General features: G+C 40.5%; 1 protein-coding gene across 16 annotated transcripts in view; it reads left to right on the top strand.

Moving 5' to 3' along the window:
• The window catches only part of HUWE1 (HECT, UBA and WWE domain containing E3 ubiquitin protein ligase 1), a 216,904-nt gene that overhangs the window by 145,100 nt on the left and 51,663 nt on the right, over positions 1-20,141 (top strand). For 15 of the 16 annotated variants that reach the window (XM_049872559.1, XM_049872562.1, XM_049872557.1 and 12 more), the window contains 10 exons: positions 8,754-8,881; positions 9,106-9,187; positions 9,841-10,017; positions 10,285-10,444; positions 10,941-11,299; positions 13,982-14,177; positions 15,954-16,121; positions 17,336-17,481; positions 17,895-17,961; positions 19,357-19,571. In XM_049872559.1, the coding sequence (XP_049728516.1) occupies positions 8,754-8,881; positions 9,106-9,187; positions 9,841-10,017; positions 10,285-10,444; positions 10,941-11,299; positions 13,982-14,177; positions 15,954-16,121; positions 17,336-17,481; positions 17,895-17,961; positions 19,357-19,571 (1,698 nt within the window). The remainder of the gene's footprint in view (positions 1-8,753; positions 8,882-9,105; positions 9,188-9,840; positions 10,018-10,284; positions 10,445-10,940; positions 11,300-13,981; positions 14,178-15,953; positions 16,122-17,335; positions 17,482-17,894; positions 17,962-19,356; positions 19,572-20,141) is intronic. The other variant, XM_049872564.1, reaches the window with a different exon arrangement.

The raw sequence follows: 20,141 nt of genomic DNA on the forward strand, positions 1-20,141 counted from the left end.
CTTGACCTCATAGACATATACAGAACACTCCACCCAACAGCAGCCAAGTATATTTTCTTTTCTAACACTCATGGATCATTCTCTAGAATAGACCACATATTAGGTCATAAAGCAAGCCTTAACAGAATCCAAAACATTGAAATATTACCAAGCATCTTCTCTGACCATAATGGCATAAAACTAGATGTCATTAACAGAAAAATTAGGTAAAAGAAATCAAACACATGGAAACTGAACAGCACTTTGCTCAAAAACGATTGGATTACAGAACAAATTAAAGATGGAATAAATAAATTCATAGAATCCAACAAGAATGAAAACACTTCCTATCAGAACCTTCGGGACACAGCGAAAGCCGTGCTCAGAGGTCAATTTATATCAATAAATGTACACATACAAAAAGAAGAAAGGGCAAAATCGAAGAATTATCCCTACAGCTTGAACAAATAGAGAGCAACAAAAGAAACCCTCAGGCGGCAGAAGAAAGCAAATGATAAAAATTAGAGCAGAATTAAATGATACAGAAAACAGAAAAGCAGTTGAAAGAGTTAACAAGACCAAAAGCTGATTCTTTGAAGAAATTAACAAAATTGATAAACCATTGGCCAGACTGACAAAAGAAAAACAGGAGCGGAAGCAAATAACCCGAATAAGAAATGAGATGGGTGATATCACAACAGACTGAAATGAAATTAAAAGAATCATAACAGAGTAGTATGAAAAGCTGTACTCTAGCAAATTTGAAAACCAAGAGGAAATTGACAAATTTCTACAAACACACTACCTACCTAAACTAACACACACAGAGGCAGAACAACTAAATAAACCCATAACAAAAGAAGAGATTGAAAAGGTAATTAAGAAACTCCCAACAAAGAAAAGCCCTGGCCCTGACGGGCTTCACTAGAGAATTCCACCAAACTTTCAGAGAAGAGATAACACCACTGCTACTAAAGGTATTTCAGAGCATAGAAAAGGATGGAATGCTCCCAAACTCATTCTATGCAGCCAGCGTTTTCCTGATAACAAAACCAGGTAAAGACACAAGGAAGAGAAAGAAAGGAAGGGAGGGAGGGAGGGAGGAAAGAAAGAAGGAAAATTATACACTTATATCCCTCATGAATGAGAAGAATAACATGCCAATAGAATTCAATAGCGTATCAAAAAAAGTAATTCACCACGACTAAGTGGGATTCATACCAGGTATGCAGGGATGGTTCAACATTATTAGAAAAACAATCAATGTAATCCATCACATAAATAAAACAAGAGACAAGAATCACATGATCTTATCAACTGACGCAGAGAAGGCATGTGACAAAGTCCAACAACCATTCATGATAAAAACTCTCAGCAAAAATAGGAATAGAGGGAAAATTCCTAACATTTTAAAGGGCATTTATAAACAGCCAACATCATCCTAAACAGAGAGAGACTGAAAGCATTCCCCTTGAGAAAAGGAACCAGACAGGGATGCCCTTTATCACCACTCTTATTCTACATTGTGCTGGAGGTCCTAGCGAGAGCTATTAGGCTAGATAAAGAAATAAAGGGCATCCAAATTGGCGAAGAAGAAGTAAAATTATCTCTGTTTGTAGATGACATGATCTTATACACAGAAAAACCAAAAGAATCCTCAAGAAAACTACTGAAACTAATAGAAGAGTTTAGCAGAGTATCAGGATACAAGATAAACATACATAAATCAGTTGGATTCCTCTACACCAACAAAGAGAATGTCGAAGAAGAAATCATCAAATCAATACCATTTACGATAGCCCCTAAAAAGGTAAAATACTTAGGAATAAATCTAATCAGAGATGTAAAAGGTCTATACAAAGAAAACTAAGATACTACTGCAAGAAACCAAAAGAGGCTTACATAAGTGGAAAAACATACCTTGCTCGTGGATAGGAAGACTCGACATTGTAAAAAACGTTTATTCTGGCCAAAGCGATCTATAGATACAATGCAATCCCGATCCAAATACCAGTGACATTTTTTAATGAGATGGAGAAAAAAATCACCAACTTCATGTGGAAGGGAAAGAGGCCCTGGAGAAGTAAAGCATTACTGAAAAAGAAGAACAAAGTGGGAGGCCTCACACTACCTGATTTTAGAACCTATTGTATCACCACGGTAGTCAAAACAACCTGGTACTAGTACAACAACAGATACATAGACCAATGGAACAGAATTGAGGATCCAGATATAACTCCATCCACGCATGAGCAGCTGATATTTGACAAAGGCCCAAAGTCAGTTAACTGGGGAAAGACGGTCTTTTTAACAAATGGTGCTGGCATAACTGGATATCCATCCGCAAAAATAATGAAACAGGATCCATACCTCACACCATGCAGAAAAACGAACCCAAAATGGATCAGAGACCTAAATATAGAATCTAAAACGATAAAGATCATGGAAGAAAAAATAGGGAAAATGCTAGGAGCCCTAATACATGGCAGAAACAGTATATACGAAGCATTCCTAACAACGCACAAACACCAGAAGAGAAACTAGATAACTGGGAGCTCCTAAAAATCAAACACCTATGCTCATCCAGACTTCACCAAAAGAGTAAAAACATTACCTACAGACTGGGAAGAAGTTTTTATCTATGATATTTCCAATCAGTTTGTAATCTCTAAAATCTACATGATACTACAAAAACTCAACAAAAAAGACAAATAAATAACCCAATTAAAAAATGGGCAAAGGATATGAACAGGCACTTCACCAAAGAAGACATTCAGGCAGCTAACAGATACATAAAGAAACGGTCATGATCATTAGCCATTAGAGAAATGCAAATCAAAACTACAATGAGATTCCATCACCCCAACAAGGCTGGCATTAATCCAAAAAACACAAAATAATAAATGTTGGAGAGGTTGTGGAGAGACTGGAACATTTATACACTGCTGGTGGGAATGTAAAATGGTGCAACCACTTTGGAAATCGATTTGTCACTTCCTTAAAAAGCTAGAAATAGAACTACCATATGATCCAGCAGTCCCGCTCCTTGGAGTATACCCTAGAGAAATAAGCCTTTACACGAACAGATATGTACACACCCATGTTCATTGCAGCACTGTTTACAATAGCAAACACATGGAAGCGACCAAGGTGCCCATCAGCGGATGAATGGATAAATAAAATGGTACATTCACGCAATGGAATACTATGCGTCAATAAAAAACAATGACGAATCCGTGAAACATTTCATAACAAGGAGGAATCTGGAAGGGGTTACAGTGAATGAAGCTAGTCAGTTGCAAAGGGACAAATATTGTATGAGACTGCTATTATAAGAACTGGAGAAATAGTTTAAACAGAGAAGAAAATATTCTTTGATGGTTACGACAGTGGGGAGGGGGGGAAGGAGGGAGGGAGGGAGGGAGGGGGTATTCACTAACTAGATAGTAGACAAGAACTATTTTAGGTGAGGGGAAAGACGATACACAATACAGGAGAGGTCAGCACAACTGGACTAAACCAAAAGCAAAGAAGTTTCCTGAATAAACTGAATGCTTCGAAGGCCAGAGTAGCAGGGGCGGGGGTTTGGGGACCATGGTTTCAGGGGACATCTAGATCAATTGGCATAATCCATTAAGAAAACATTCTGCATCCCACTTTGAAGAGTGGCGTCTGGGGTCTTAAATACTAGCAAGCGGCCATCTAAGTAGCGTCAATTGGTCTCGATCCACCTGGAGCAATGGAGAATGAAGACACCAAAGACACAAGGTAATTATGAGCCCAAAAGACAGAAAGGGCCACATAAATCAGAGACTGCGTATCAGCCTGAGACCAGAAGAGCTAGATGGTTCCCGGCTACAACTGATGACTGCCCTGATAGGGAACACGACAGAATCCCTGATGGAGCAGGAGAGCAGTGGGATGCAGACCTCATATTCTCGTAAGAAGACCAGACTTAACGGTCTGACCGAGACTAGAAGGACCCTGGAGGTCATGGTCCCCAGACCTTCTGTTAGCCCAAGACTAGAACCATTCCCAAAGCCAACTCTTCAGTCAGGGATTGGACTGGACTGTAAGATAGAAAATGATACTAGTGAGGAGTGAGCTTCTTGGCTCAAGACGACACATGAGACTGTGTGTGCAGCTCCTGTCTAGAGGGTGATCAGAAGGCAGAGGGGGACAGAAGCTGGCTGAATGGACATGGGGAATACAGGGTGGAGAGAAGCGGTGTGCCATCACATTAGGGGGAGAGCAGCTAGGAGTATATAGCAAGGTGTATGACTTGATTTGTAAACTTAAAGCACAGTAAAAATTAAAAAATAAGTTTTTTGTAGGCTAATATGTGCGCATGCATGATTAAATACAAAATACGATATAAGCAATTTTATGTGAGTTAAGAAAAGCTTAAGGGTCACTTCTGGATAATGAGAGAAGTGCATCTTGTCAAAATGGTAATTAATTAATGGAGTCTTAAAGGCTTTTTAAAGGCTTTGAGGGAGTGGTAGTTAAAAAGAAGGGTTTTCAGATGACTATCCAAATATTCGGTGGTGGAATATTTTTGGCCTCTCTAGGGTAACCCAAGAGCATCACAGATAACAGCTAATGCCAGAAAGACAGTACTGAGTAATTGGCAGCCAAATAAAACCCCAAAACCAAACTCGTTGCCGTTGAGTTGATTGTGAATCATAGTGCCCCTGCTGGACACGGTAGAACTGCCCCATAGGGTTTCCAAGAAGCGGCTGGTGGATTTGAACTGTTGGCCTTTTGGTTAGCAGCTGTCATGGATTGAATTATGTCCCCCTACAAAGTGTGTGTATCAGTTGGGCTGGGCCATGATTCCAGGTAGTGTGTGATTTTCCTATATGTTGTAAATTCTGCCTCTGTGACGTTAATGAGGGAGGATGGGCAGCAATTGTGTTAGCAAGGCAGGACTCAGCCTACAAGACTGGATTGTGTCTTGAGGCAATCTCTTGCGATATAAAAGAGAGAAGTGACACAATGGAATACTACGCATCGATAAAGAACAGTGACGAATCTCTGAAACATTTCATAACATGGAGGAACCTGGAAGGCATTATGCTGAGCGAAATTAGTCAGAGGCAAAAGGACAAATATTGTATAAGACCACTATTATAAGATCTTGAGAAATAGTAAACCTGAGAAGAACACATACTTTTGTGGTTATGAGGGGGGGAGGGAGGGAGGGTGGGAGAGGGTTTTTTTATTGATTAATCAGTAGATAAGAACTGCTTTAGGTGAAGGGAAAGACAACACTCAATACATGGAAGGTCAGCTCAATTGGACTGGACCAAAAGCAAAGAAGTTTCCGGGATAAAATGAATGCTTCAAAGGTCAGCGGAGCAAGGGCGGGGGTCTGGGGAACATGGTTTGAGGGGACTTCTAAGTCAATTGGCCAAATAATTCTATTATGAAATCATTCTGCATCCCACTTTGAAATGTGGCGTCTGGGGTCTTAAATGCTAACAAGCAGCCATCTAAGATGCATCAATTGGTCTCAACCCACCTGGAGCAAAGGAAAATGACGAACACCAAGGCCACACGACAACTGTGAGCCCAAGAGACAGAAAGGGCCACATGAACCAGAGACCTACATCATCCTGAGACCAGAAGAACTAGTTGGTGCCCGGCCACAATCGATGACTGCCCTGACAGGGAGCACAGCAGAGGACCCCTGAGGGAGCAGGAGATCAGTGGGATACAGACCCCAAATTCTCATAAAAAGACCAAACTTAATGATCTGACTGAGACTAGAGGAATCCCGGCGGCTATGCTCCCCAGACCTTCTGTTGGCACAGGACAGGAACCATCCCCGAAGACAACTCATCAGACATGTAAGGGACTGGTCAGCGGGTGGGAGAGTGACGCTGATGAAGAGTGAGCTAATTATATCAGGTGGACACTTGAGATTGTGTTGGCAACTCTTGTCTGGAGGGGGGATGGGAGGATAGAGAGAGAGGGAAGCCGGCAAAATTGTCAAGAAAGGGGAGACTGAAAGGGCTGACTCAAGAGGGGGAGAGCAATTGGGAGTAGGGAGTGAGATGTATGTAAACTTATATGTGACAGACTGATTGGATTTGTAAACGTTCACTTGAAGCTTAATAAAAGTTATTAAAAAAAAAAAGAGAAGTGAGCAGAGAGACAGGGACCTCATACCACCAAGAAAGCAGCACCAGGAGCAGAGCGGGTCCTTTGGACCCGGGGTCCCTGGCGCCTAAGAAGCTCCTCAGCCAGGGGAAGATTGAGGACAAGGACCTTTCTCCAGAGCCAACAGAGAGAGAAAGCCTTCCCCTGGAGCTGAAGCCCTGAATTTGGACTTTTAGCCTTCTTTACTGTGAGGAAAAAAATTCCTTTTTGTTAAAGCCATCCACTTGTGGTGTTTCTGTTACAGCAGCATTGGATGACTAAGACAGCACCTGAGCTCTTATATCCACTGCACCACCATGGCTCCCGCAGCCAAATAGTGGGGTCCAAAAAAAACCCCACTGCCATCTAGTCAATTCCAACTCATAGCAGCCAGCGTAACTCCCTGACGGTCTGGTGGTTAGGATTAGGCGCTTTCACCAACTCATGGTGACCAGAGAGTGCTTTGCATCTGATATGGAGCTACATCTCACTTTTTGTAACCAACATAGAGATGAAGAGGCAATTAACCTTGAACAAGTGACCCTTCCTTTGTAGCTCATCACGTTTAACAGAAAAATCTGAGCTTAATGGAGTAAACCCTTTACAGTAAGTCAAGAGATTAGTCCAATATATGTGTCAAACCATGTGCTTACAGTCTTGAGACTTTTGTGATAGAAGTGACAATTATTATTATAGTGAATAAAAAAACCCAAAACCTGTTGCCATCGAGTTGATTCCGACTCATAGCGACCCTACAGGACAGAGTAGAACTGCTCCATAGAGTTTCCAAGGAGCTCCTGGTGGATTCAAACTGCCGACCTTTTGGTTAGTAGCCGTAGCCGTAACCGCTACGCCACCAGGGTTTCCACCTTGTGAATAGACACATAGAAAAGGTATCAAAGTACTGAATGGTGTGGGTCCCCATTAGCATTATAGTGTAAGGAGGAAATCACTAAGTAAGACTTCATCAAAATTAAAAACCTTTGTGCGTTAAAGGACATTAGAGGGTGAAAACACAACCTACAGAATGGAGAAAATATTTGCAAATCATATATCTGATAAGGGTTTAATATCCAGGATATACAAAGAGCTATAACTCAACAGAAAGGCAGCACAGTTTAAAAATGGGCAAATGTCTTGAATAGGTGTTTTTCCAAAGAAGATACACAAATGGTCAATAAGCAAATGAAATGATGTTCAACATCAATAATCGTTACAGAAATGCAAATCAAAACCACAATAAGATACCACTTCACACCAACTAGGATGGTGTTCTTATCAGAAAAACAGAAAATAACAAGTGTTCGGAAAGATGTGGAGAAATTGGAACTCTGGTACTTTACTCGTGGGAATGTAAAATAGTGCAGAGGTGGAATAAGCCAGGCACAAAAAAAGGGCAAATACGTTGATTCCACTTACATGAAATACCTACAGTAGGCAAAGGCATAGAGACAAAGAGTAGAGTAGAGGTTACCAGAGGCTGGGGGGAAAAAAAAAGGGGGGGAGTGGGGAGTTATTCTTTAATGGGTACAGAGTTTCTGTTTGGGGTGATGAAAGGGATTTTGGAAATAGAGAGTGGTGATGGTTGCACAACATTGTGAAACCTAATCGATGCCACTGGCTTGTACGCTTAAAAAATGATTAAAACGGCAAATATTAAGTTACATATATTTTGCCACATTACAAAGAGAGAGAAGAAATGTAAACAACTGTCTTGTATTTTCTTCTAGTCCTTTAAAAAAAAAAGTCCTTTAGCGTGCATTTAAACATTGGGCATCTGACTATACAGAAAGTTTTATGTTCTTTACTCTCAGTATTACCCTATGAATATTTTCTCATGTCATGTATACAGTATTCTATCTTTTTAATGTCCTAATTTATTTGAATAATTGCCTATTGTTGGACATTTTAGTTATTTTCAGTCATTTCTACTTTTGTGTAGCCCCAGTAAGGAGAACCATTAACTATTGGTTGTATTTAATTGTTATTACTGTATCAGGGAGGAAGCATCCTTTCCATCTTCTTTGAGGGAATTTGTAAGTTTCTCTGTAAATCAGAAGCTTTTACAACTTCAACATAGTTGAGACTGCTTAGATGACAATCGCCAAAGATACCAACATCAGTTTCCATATTAAACATGTACTTTTTTTTATTTTTATTTTTTAATGTGGCCAGGGAAATCCTGGTGGGGTAGTGGTTGAGAGCTATGGCTGCTAACCAAAAGGTTGGCAGTTCGAATCCACCAGGAAACCCTATGGGGCAGTTCTACTCTGTCCTATAGGGTCGCTATGAGTCGGAATGGACTTGATGGCAACAGGTTTGGTGTGGGTGGGTTGTTTGGTAATGTGGCCAGGCAGTGTGTTGAGCACTCTTTATGTGTACGTGTGTCACCTCATTTAATCGTCACAATTAACTTGGATATTGAAAATATTGTTCCCTTTATCTGTAAGGATAAAAAGGTCTAGAGAAGTTTGAGTAACTCATTTCAGGTTACACAGCTGGTAAGTGGTAGAGGTGGAATTTGAATTCATCTCATTCTGTTAGTCTTCATCCTTGTGTTTTCCTGTTTCCTTTATACTGAGTTGAAGTTGATATTTATCTATTTTTTCCCTCTTTGATTTATCAATCAGGAGTTGAAGCTACCTTGTGCTTGGGTTGTTGAATCTAGTGGCATCCTTAATGTCCTAATCAAACTTTTGGAAGTGGTTCAGCCCTGCCTACAGGCTGCCAAGGAACAAAAGGAGGTCCAGACCCCAAAGTGAGTGACCTGTATCTATCCTGGTTTCACTTCTGTTCTCTGGGACTTGGGCCCCTAGAGCTTAGGTTCTGAATTGAGCTCTTTTCTGAGGCATGTATAGGGCAAATCTCAGGTACTCTTGCAGTTTGTTTGAAGATTGTGAGGTACCTGATGAAACCAAAATATGCTTTCTCAATTTGTGCAGTTCTCTGGCTTGCCCAAGACAAATCTTTTCTTCTTTTTAGGTGGATCACCCCAGTGTTGCTCCTGATTGATTTCTATGAAAAGACAGCCATCTCCTCAAAAAGGAGAGCCCAAATGACTAAGGTAAGTAATATATTGTATAAGGTTGACAGAAGTACTTAGCTTCTAGAGGCAAGAATAGGCCAGAAGAGGATATGGGAGAGTAGTGAAGAATGCAAATGCCTGTGACCAAGGTATAAGTCTCTTGAAGGATCTTGATGGCCAGGTTTCTCTCCTGAATGGGAAATTTGAACTTTTTTACAGAGCTGCTTTTTGAAGGGCCTAAGTAAGAACTTACCCTGGAAGTTAAATATTAAAGGGTGTGCTCTCTTCAGAGGAGGAATGACTCATCTGTTACACCAAAGCCAAATGTTCCTTATATGAAGGTTGTTATATGCCACATTATCTGGGTACCTTTTTAGAAACAGAATTTTTGTTCCTAGTACATCTAAAATGAATGTTTCCCTTTGGGGAAAGACACTTGGAAACAGGGAAGAATGGCAAGATAAGGGAGTTTTTTGGACGAGGACAAGGTTTCTTTCCTAGGGAGAGGCTAAGGAATGTGAAGATTAAATGTGCGTGAAAACTTCTTTCTCAGTTCTCATAATCTATTAAATGGCCAGTAGAATTCTTTTTCTTGGGTTAACCTCAGTCTTGAACACTTGATAAGGTTACGATTTCTTCTAACAACCAGCCTTGTAGAAAATGCAAGATAACTTTGTGTTCTTTTTATTTAGTACCTACAGTCCAACAGCAACAACTGGCGCTGGTTTGATGATCGCTCTGGACGTTGGTGTAGTTACAGTGCAAGCAACAACAGCACTATTGATTCTGCCTGGAAATCTGGAGAGACAAGTGTACGATTCACCGCAGGCCGAAGAAGATATACTGTCCAGTTCACTACAATGGTGCAGGTACACACCAACCCACGGCTATATACTTTAGGAATATATATTTTAGGAGGCGATTTTTAAGTGATTGGTTAAGGGTGTTTTCTTACTTAGTAGTGGTTAGGAATGGTATCTGCGCTATTGGAAAGTTTACAATTCACTGTGGAGTTTTGTGTATGCCACTTGATAAATTGCCAGTTTTCCTTCCTGTTGCAACATTTTGCCTAGGAGGTTTTTTTCCCCCACAGTTCCTTCTTGGTAGAGAATTGTTTTACCTGCTTGAATTTCTAGGTTAATGAGGAAACAGGGAATAGACGCCCAGTGATGCTGACTCTTCTCAGAGTACCACGGCTGAATAAAAATTCTAAAAACAGTAATGGACAAGAACTAGAGAAGACACTGGAAGAAGGCAAAGAAATGGATATCAAACGTAAAGAAAACAAAGCCAGTGGTATGGACTTTTCATTTAACTCTTTCAAGGAATGTTTTATATAAATCTAGGGTGCTTTTAGGTCCCTAGGTGGCACAAGCAGTTTTAGATTGGCTGCGAACCTAAAGATTGGCAGTTTGAACCCATCCAGTGATGCCACAAAAGAAGGGCACAGCGATCTGCTTCTATAAAGAAAACCGTACAGAGCAGTTCTCCTCTGTAACGTGGGGTCGTCGTGAGTCAAAAATCAATGTGACAGCAATGGGTTTGGGTTTAGGTTTAGGGTGCGTTTATGGCTTAAGATCTGTCCAATTTCATTGTGAGTGATATCTTTCGGATAGCTTGGTGACTTAAAGATGCACCACTTTTCTTTATCTGCCTTTCATCTGGCCTTAGAATTGATGTTTGATAGGTTTTTCTTAATAGGACCCTATGCTCAGCTGGTTCTATAGGAGGGAGAGTTGTGGAAGGAAATGGTTTAACTGTCTAAGCTCTTTTTTTTCCCCCACACTTGTAGATACCCCCTTGGCCCCTGAGAGTACAAATACTGAAAAGGAGACGAGCCTGGAAGAAACCAAAGTTGGGGACATCCTGATCCAGGGCCTGACAGAGGATATGGTGACAGTTTTAATCCGGGCCTGCGTGAGCATGCTGGGAGTCCCTGTGGACCCAGATACTTTGCATGCCACTCTTCGTCTCTGCCTGAGACTTACCCGGGACCACAAATATGCCATGATGTTTGCAGAGCTGAAGAGTACCCGCATGATCTTGAACTTGACCCAGAGCTCAGGCTTCAATGGGTTTACTCCTCTAGTCACCCTTCTCTTAAGACATATTATTGAAGATCCTTGCACCCTCCGTCATACCATGGAAAAGGTGAGTCATTTTGGTGTCAGCGTGTTTCTGTTTAAAGACACCTCATTTTTAATATGTATTTTTGATTTCATTAACACTGAACTCACAGCCAATAGCACTATGACTCATGCCTGAACAAAACGTTATCTAAGACACGTCACAGCGTTCTTTCGCTTAGGAACACTAGACAGCACTTCAGCATTATACTCAGGGGCCATTTAAAACAGCAAAATCACCAAAAAAAAGCACAAAAAAGAAAAATGTGGCACTAAATAGACCGAAAAAGACACTTGTTTACAGTATGAGAACTGAGACGAGAAGGCAGAGTGTTGGCTTGTTTGACCTCAGCTAGGAACGTGTGTGTCAGGCAACTCAAATTTTTCACTTTATCTGTGCATGCCTGAAATGACTGCAAAAGCGCTGAGAGTATTGATTTCGGGGTAACAAATTTTAGCACATAGGCGAATTCACAGATACGGAATCTGCAAATAATGAGAGTCAACTGTGCTATGTTACTCTACCCAGTGAAATTTCTCTGCTATATACTCCGATGCTTCTTCGGTGTGATGAATTATCCTATTAAATGGTATAAAAAAGACTAGAAAATACATTTGCTACTCTTAAATTTACTATGGTAACCCCTCTTAAACTAGAAAGTTCTCTCTGGTAATCTAGGTTTCTTGAACCAAGCCAAAAACTCTTAACGAGCAACTGGGATCTTTAAGGCATGAACCATCAAGTTCATGCCTTAAAGATCATTCACTCGTAAGAGTACTTAGGCATTCACCCAAGAGCCTGTTTTCAAAACATTGTATTTTAGGGTTGTAAAGATAATAAAGTTTTTGGAGTGTTTATGATGCACCAGGTGATTTGGTAAGCATTTTATAGATGCCCATTGTGCAGATCAGAAAGCAGTTTTAATACGATTATTGTAGGAAATTTATAAAGCAGTGAAAGAAATGACAGTAATTACAAAACTTTTGTAATATGAAGACAACAGTGGAGGTGGGTGGGCAAATGTCTTACTAGTAAGGCTGTTCCTCCTCATTACTTTATAAAATTCTCTTTCCTCCTGTGGATTCTTTGTCAGTTTTCATCATATGAGTGTTACCAAACTTCACCGCCGTTTTCCTCTCTTAGGACATTGCTTCCCACATTTCTGAGCAGTGTTGCAAATAGCTTTGTCAGTGTCTAAGATTGTTTTCCTCAGAGATTCCTAACAATTGGATCAAAAGATACATTTTTTAATTTACTTGACAGAAAATTAGAAAGGTGGTACCAATTTATAATTCCATATGTGCGTAAGTATACATCTCAGATTCTTCAGGCAGTTCCTCACCCAGCCTGTTTGATTTCACCTCACATGTGCAAACTCAAGAGAAGGAGAACTGTTCAAGGCAGCATATACAATGCAAGGTCAGGGGACAGCTTAACAGGGAAGAAGCAACTGCATATAGACAGAGTTCTGACTTAAAAAACTTAGAATATCATAAAAATGCTAGAAGGAAATGTAGGTTCTTGCTGGATGAGGAAAAGACTTTCTAATCTTAAATTATGTTTGGGGGCATGGGGAACAGAGGAAGATCAGTGGCAGTATTAACATATCAAGTTGGCAAAATGTAAATACTTGATAATATCCATTGCAGGTACGGGTGTGGAGAACCAGGCATACTCTTACTTTTGGTAGGAGTGGAAATTGGTGCAGCCACATTGGAGGGCAATTTGGTACTGTCAGTTTAAGATATCCTTTGACCTAGAAATTCTGTGGCTAAGAATTTATCTGATTACTAAAGTCAGGTATGGCAGAATGTTCACTGTGGAATTACTTGTAATATCAAAAAACTAGAGATCAAATGTCCAGCAATAGGGAACAGGATAAATAAATTATGGTACATTCTTTATAGTGAAATTACATATTTCTGTACTTAAAAAATGATATTTTATAATTGCATCCAAACAGGCAAGATACAGGGTTAATATGCTTAACTAAAGAAGATGAATGATTTGGTAGGGGGGAAAAAAAGCATTAAAATTCTAAAAGATGTTTATTTTTGTGAGCATACAGTTCACAAAAGAATAGATCATGGGAAATACAATGGAGTGTTTTTTTTTTTTTAATACTTTCCTGTATTTCCATGATTGACAAGTAATTTATCAGAAGAGCGAAAGCGTAGCAGTTTCTAAGCCATATGGTACCCAAAGCAAACTGTAAATAGTTTGATATTTCCTGTGGCTATCATTATCATCTGAGACTGATGGTTGAATTTGAGACATAAAGAAAAAGTTTGTTTTTCTTATATAATGAGTAGATATCAGTGCTATGTATTTTTAGACTTTGGACCATTGTGGTTTAAAATTGGGACAGGGTTTGGATGGCTAGGAACTTGCACTTAAATGTGGGAGCTATAATACAAATGGATGATAAGTGGTCTTGACAAATCTCCCAATTTCTATAAAGATCATATGCAGTTTAGTGATTAAATATTTGTGGGATATGGTGAATGCTGTAACTTTTAGCTGCATTTTTTGAATTGGGAAGGGATTAGATTTAAAAGATCAAGTGTATCTCCCCAAAGCCCAAAACTCATCCACTGACTTGAGGAGGAGCTTGGTTACTGTTTTAGTCCTTGGTAACTCTTCCTTGACTGCAATCTGGTTTTCAGAAAGGGGTCTTTAACTAGTCTTTCTCCCTTTATTTACTAGGTTGTTCGCTCAGCAGCTACAAGTGGAGCTGGTAGCACTACCTCTGGTGTTGTATCTGGCAGCCTAGGCTCTCGGGAGATCAACTACATCCTTCGCGTCCTTGGGCCAGCTGCATGCCGCAACCCAGATATTTTCACAGAAGTGGCCAACTGCTGTATCCGCATTGCACTTCCAGCCCCTCGGGGCTCAGGAACTGGTGAGTTCCACTTGCACTGGCCTTTGAGATACTGCGCTCTATGGCCTAGTATAACTCCTGAGATTTTCTGTGAGGAGAACTATAACTTGGAAAGCCTCTTTAGAACATTGACTGATTGATCATATGGGTAAATCCAATAGATATTTCAGTGGATTCTCTACACCTTGCCCTGTGGTAGTCCCTGCTGGAGATACCAATGAATCATTCAGTCCAGTTCTTGCCTTCAAAGAGCTTGTCTTGGTGGGGCAACAGGGTCTCTTTATACAGTTAATGACTTATAAAGGATGTGATAAATTGAGGAACAAATGAACATGTGATCCAGTGGGAAGTATACATCATCTATGTTAGTATTCTTTCCGAAAATATTTGATTATGAAGGAAAACAAATAAATTGTGGGACGTACTACAGGACAACTGGCCTAAACTCTTCAAAAATATTAAAGTCATGAAAGCAAGAAGTCTCCTTGATAAAAGGAGATAAGAATAGGTAAATGTATAGAGACCAAGTTTATTAGTGGTTACGAGGGGAAAGGAAGAGTCATTATTTAGAAGCATTGAGTTTCTGTTTATGGTGATGAAAAATTTGGAGACAGATCTTGGTGATGGTTGCACAACATGATTAGTGTAATTGACATGTGAAATACATTAAGTTGGCAAACGTTGTGTTATATATGTTTTTACAGCAGTTTTTTAAAAGGGGGAGAGTAGAGAGACGTAACCACCAATAGCATTGATTGGATTCTGGATCTAGAGACAAAAGCTATATAGGAGATTTGGGGGATAGTTGGAGAAATTTTAATATGGACTATGTATTAGATGGAAACCCTGGTAGTTGTTAAGAGCTACAGCTGCTTAACCAAAAGGTCAGCAGTTCGAATCCACCAGGCACTCCTTGGAAACTCTATGGGGCAGTTCTGTTCCATCCTACAGGGTCTCTATGAGTCAGAATCCACTTGACAGCAACAGGTTCGGTTTTTGGTTTTATGTATTAGATAATACATTCATATCAGTGTTAAATTTCTTGGGTGTTACAATGATACTGTGGTTATGTATGAATATCCCTGTTCTTAGGAAATGCATTTAGACTTATTTAAAAAACTCGTTGCCGTCGAGTTCATTCCCACTCAAAGCGACCCTATAGGATAGAGTAGAACTGCCCCATAGGGTTTCCAAGGAGCAGCTGGCGGGTTCGAACTGCCAACCTTTTGGTTAGTAGCTGAGGTCTTAACCCCTATGCCACCAGGGCTTCTAGACTGATTTAGGGATAGTCAAATGGCGATTCTAGGGAAGTACAGGGGTGTTTGTTGTATTAGCCTTTCAACTTTTCTGTAGGTTTGTGGTTTTTTGTCTTTTTTTTTTTTTTAATAAAAAGTTGGAAGGGGGGAAATAATTTTGGAAGCCACAGCTATGTGCCTGGCCCCATGCTGAGTATTTTTTATATATAGTCTCACTTAACCCTTAAGACAAATGAATTTTAGGAAAGAGAAAAATTAAGGTTTGTTCAAATGATTTGCCCATAATTCTGTAATAGAACCAAGTCTCTCCAACTCCAAAATCTGTACTCTTTCTGCTGTTTGGTATTGCTGTATTAAATCTTCCAAGATTTAGGGAAGGTAAAAGCCAGATTTTCTAGTAGGCTACCTGAACATTGGTTGGTAATGGCCCCCTATCCCAAGCTTATATATTATACAAGCCCCTTTCTGAGTCTTTGTCAGTAACCAAGTTTAAGTACTAGTTCCTTATTGACTGATTTTTTTCTCCTTCACTTTGGCTTAGCTTCAGATGATGAATTTGAGAATCTTAGAATTAAAGGCCCTAATGCTGTACAGTTGGTGAAGACAACCCCTTTGAAGCCCTCACCTCTGCCTGTCATTCCTGATACTATCAAGGAAGTGATTTATGATATGCTGAATGCTCTGGCTGCATACCATGCTCCAGAGGAAGGTATGTGGCTAAGCTAGTCTACCCTGAGAGGCTGGGCACAGGAAGATAGTTCCTTTGCCTGGGTCATTTCAATCAGCCTATGCTTAGTGAGCCCTCGCTGTGTGCCCAGGCTCTGAAAATCAAGATGAATAAGAAATGCGATGCACTTCCCTGAAGAAGCTGGTAGCCATACAGTATGATAGATGCCAAGGTAGTGGTGAATCCTGGGGCAAGGCGCTTGACCTGGAGGGGTAAGAAAGCTTCTTAGGATAGGTGAATTTCGAAATGACTCTTGAATTATAAGGATGAAGAGACTGCCAGATCTCTGTTGTATGAGTACGTACCATACAGAGGGGAGGCATGAAGGAAAATTTAAAAAAGAGATAATAGCATCGTGTGATCAGATAAAAATAAACCAGGAATAATACCAGGACGCTTCTAATGTTTTCACCCTCAGAACCAAAACATCTTTATCATTCAAAGCATCCCAAAGGTGTGGCTGGGCTTCCTGGCCTTTTAAGACCACTATCCCAAATCCACCTTTAGTCCTAGTAGAAAAAAAAATTAGTCCTAGTAGAGGTACTGCTTTTTAAGTACTGGGAAAGTGATGACTAGAATGCTTGCAAGTCAACGTTCCATTCCATTCAGATCCTTCTGGGTTTTGTTCAGGACATGCTTATTTGATAGGTCCACAGAATTGCCAGAAAGTAAAGAATACTGCCTTTAGCAAATAAAGAAAAATCTCAGTCTTTGGTGCTTTTCATCCATACAGTGCTCTAGTCCATATAGAATTCCTTGCGTCTTCCACTACTACATAACCTTTACCCCATCTTATCTCTTTCCCCTACCCCCACCGAATAATTTAGCTGTATAGCATTTATTAATCGTTTATTGCACTGATATGTTTATTTAAGCCTAGTAGTGACAACTGAAGAAAATGGAGGAGAATAAGTAAATTGCCTGTAGTCACAAGACTAGGAGTGATAGAATGAGGCTTTTGACCATACCTTTTTTTTTTTTTAATTTTTTTATTGTGCTTTAGATGAAAGATTCCAGAGCAAATTATTTTCCACCATGCTCTATTCGTTATGCCACATTGCTCCTCATTCTTAAGTGAAAACCTAGCAGCATCACTGTGTAAACAGTTCTGACAACTTGGAGTAAAGTTGGTCAAGTGTTAATATGGCACAATTATAGAAGACTTTTGTTTTGTGTTTGTTGTTTTTTTTTGCTAGCAGACAAATCTGATCCTAAACCGGGGGGTATGACCCAGGAGGTTGGCCAGCTTCTGCAAGACATGGGTGATGATGTGTACCAGCAGTACCGGTCACTTACTCGTCAGGGCAGTGACTTTGATACACAATCAGGTTTTTCCATTAATGTAAGTCAGCTCCAACAGGCTTCTGTCTCCTTTTCCTTTTCTGATGACTGTGCGTTCTCAGTATTCAGGGTTATGCCAGGATAATTTTCAGACGTATTAATTTTGAGTTATCTAAATTATCTGTTGCCTGAAAATGAAGATAAAATTCGGGTGTCTCTGGGATTTTTTTTTCTCTCCTTCAGTTGGAAATGTTTTCATAATTCATTTTTCATTCTCATCTTCCCCTATCTTTTCCGCCAATCTGTTGGTCTTTATAATGATGACTACCTGCAGATTTTAGTGCAAGTGAGGTGGTTAAAAGATGAGCCAAGGAATATGTAGCATTCTTAGCCAATACCCTGGGAACTAGTCCCGTCATCTAGGGGCAGTAGTCTTTGAAATTAATGGCTCAGTAGTTTTTTTTCCTTCCATAGAGTCAGGTCTTTGCTGCAGATGGTGCCTCCACTGAGACTTCCACATCTGGGACCTCCCAAGGAGAGGGTAACAAATGATTTACTTTCTCCCTCGCATGTTCTTATTTCCTGGGAAGACAACTTGAAGAAACTGGGTGTCCTGGGCAGAGGGTAGGGGAATACAAGGATAATTGTCACATGTGCTTATCTAAGTGAACTTTCAGGAGTGAACACAGTGTTCTCTATGTAGAGAAAAGGTCCCTGTATGCTAAAGTTAATGGAACAATGACTTAACTAACCCGGTAATGGTTGCTGTGGTAACATCCTTAAGTGCTACTTTTTAAACCATGCCATGTCTTTATTTTCATGGGTTTCATGCTGGCTTATAGAGCTTTGGTACCAGTGATACCATTCTAGCTCTAAGCTTTGCATGCTGGATTCTTGCCGCCTTGCAGTGTCAACAGAGCACATTGACTACTCACCATGAATTAGAGAAATGTCATGTGGAAGCAATTCTAAATGAGACTTTTCCAGAATTGCTTCTTCTTGAGTAAGAAAGATCTTTGAGATCGAAGTTAGGAAACATTCTGCTTAATATTAGACTAGTCCCTGGAGAGAAATCAAAAAGGCTAATTTAATAGTAAAATAGTGGTTAACTTATTTTAGAGGGCTTACCATTCGTATGTAGTGTATAGTATGGGGTGATGGCAGTATCATTCAAGAGAATCCTCAGTGCCCACTATGTTAGACACCAGAATGAATCAGATTTTATTCCTGTGCTTAAAGAATTTTGTCAGATGAGAAAGAGAAACCTGCAACAGCTATAATACAAGATAGCTGCTAGGATGGAAGCATGCTTGAGTAAGGTATAAACCACTTGCCACCAACCCCATATGTGTCAGAGTAGAACTGTGCTCTCTAGGGTTTTCAGTGGCCAATTTTTCAGAAGTAGATCACCAGGCCTTTCTTCCAAGGCCTCTGGGTAATTTCGAACTGCCAACCTTCCGGTTAGCAGCCAAGTGCTTAACCGTTTGCACCACCCAGGGACTCCTGGGTAAAGTATAGCAGGCACATAATAGTATCTGAGTACACCTAGATGAAACAGAAACCATGGAGATAGTCAGCATTTGGGCTGAACTAGATAAGTAGGGGTATGCCAGGCAGGTATATGGAAGGGAAAAGATGAGAGAGGGTAAAAGGCATGTTTGGGGAACTAATACAGTATTTCTAGAGCATGTATTAGAGGAGGGAGATAATGGGAGGTGTGTGAACAGTTGGGTAAAGCCTCCCTGCTGTGTTATATCCACACACAATATCTGACCTGGGTCATCCTAGCTATCAGTCCTTCCACGGCAGTGCGGGGAGAGTGTTCAGTTTGTACCGTTGGCCTCAAGTGAAGGGAAAGTAGTATTCTCATCACCTAAGGCTTGATTTTACCAATATTCCAGTGGGATTGAATCATTGTTTGACTCTTTTTCAACAGCTTCTACTCCAGAAGAGTCTCGAGATGGAAAGAAAGATAAAGAAGGGGACCGGGCCTCCGAGGAGGGCAAGCAGAAAGGCAAGGGCACCAAACCTTTAATGCCCACCTCTACTATCCTTCGTCTTCTGGCAGAGTTGGTGAGGTCCTATGTTGGTATTGCTACCCTGATTGCCAACTACAGCTACACAGTGGGCCAGTCTGAGCTGATCAAAGAGGTAATCTTTCCATCTTCTGCTTAATATTTAATACTGTCTTAGTCTGGGTTCTCTAGCAGAGCAAAACCAGTGAAGCGTGTATGTAAATATATAGAAAGAAATGTACTGAAAGGAAATGGCTCACACAGTTGTGCAGGGGCCGGCAAGTCCCAAATCCATGGGTTAGGCAATAGGCTAAAGGCTTCTGCTGGCTTACGTAGTTGCACTTGCATGGGCTGCCAAACCCAAAATCTGCATGTGAGGTGGTAGGCTGGTGACTTCCACTACCTCACTAAGTTGTAGGGGTTGGCAAATCCAAAATCTGCAAGTCATGAGGCAGGCTGAAGACTTCTGCAGGCTTATGTCCCAAGAACTGGAGGTTAGGTGATCAGAAGAGTGGAGAGTCGAGAGAGAGAACCAATGAGCTTTGCCAGCACATCTGTTTATATACTAGAGGCAGGCCACACCTCCAAGGAAACTCCCCTTTGAACTGATTGGCTGCTCACATCAGATCACAAAACGGAAGGTGGTTACATAAGCCCAAAACCCCTGTCCGTCGAGTCTATTCTGACTCATAGCAACCCTATAGAA

The sequence above is a fragment of the Elephas maximus genome, chromosome X (assembly GCF_024166365.1).
Source record: "Elephas maximus indicus isolate mEleMax1 chromosome X, mEleMax1 primary haplotype, whole genome shotgun sequence".
In the NCBI taxonomy this organism is placed as follows: Eukaryota; Metazoa; Chordata; class Mammalia; order Proboscidea; family Elephantidae; genus Elephas; species Elephas maximus.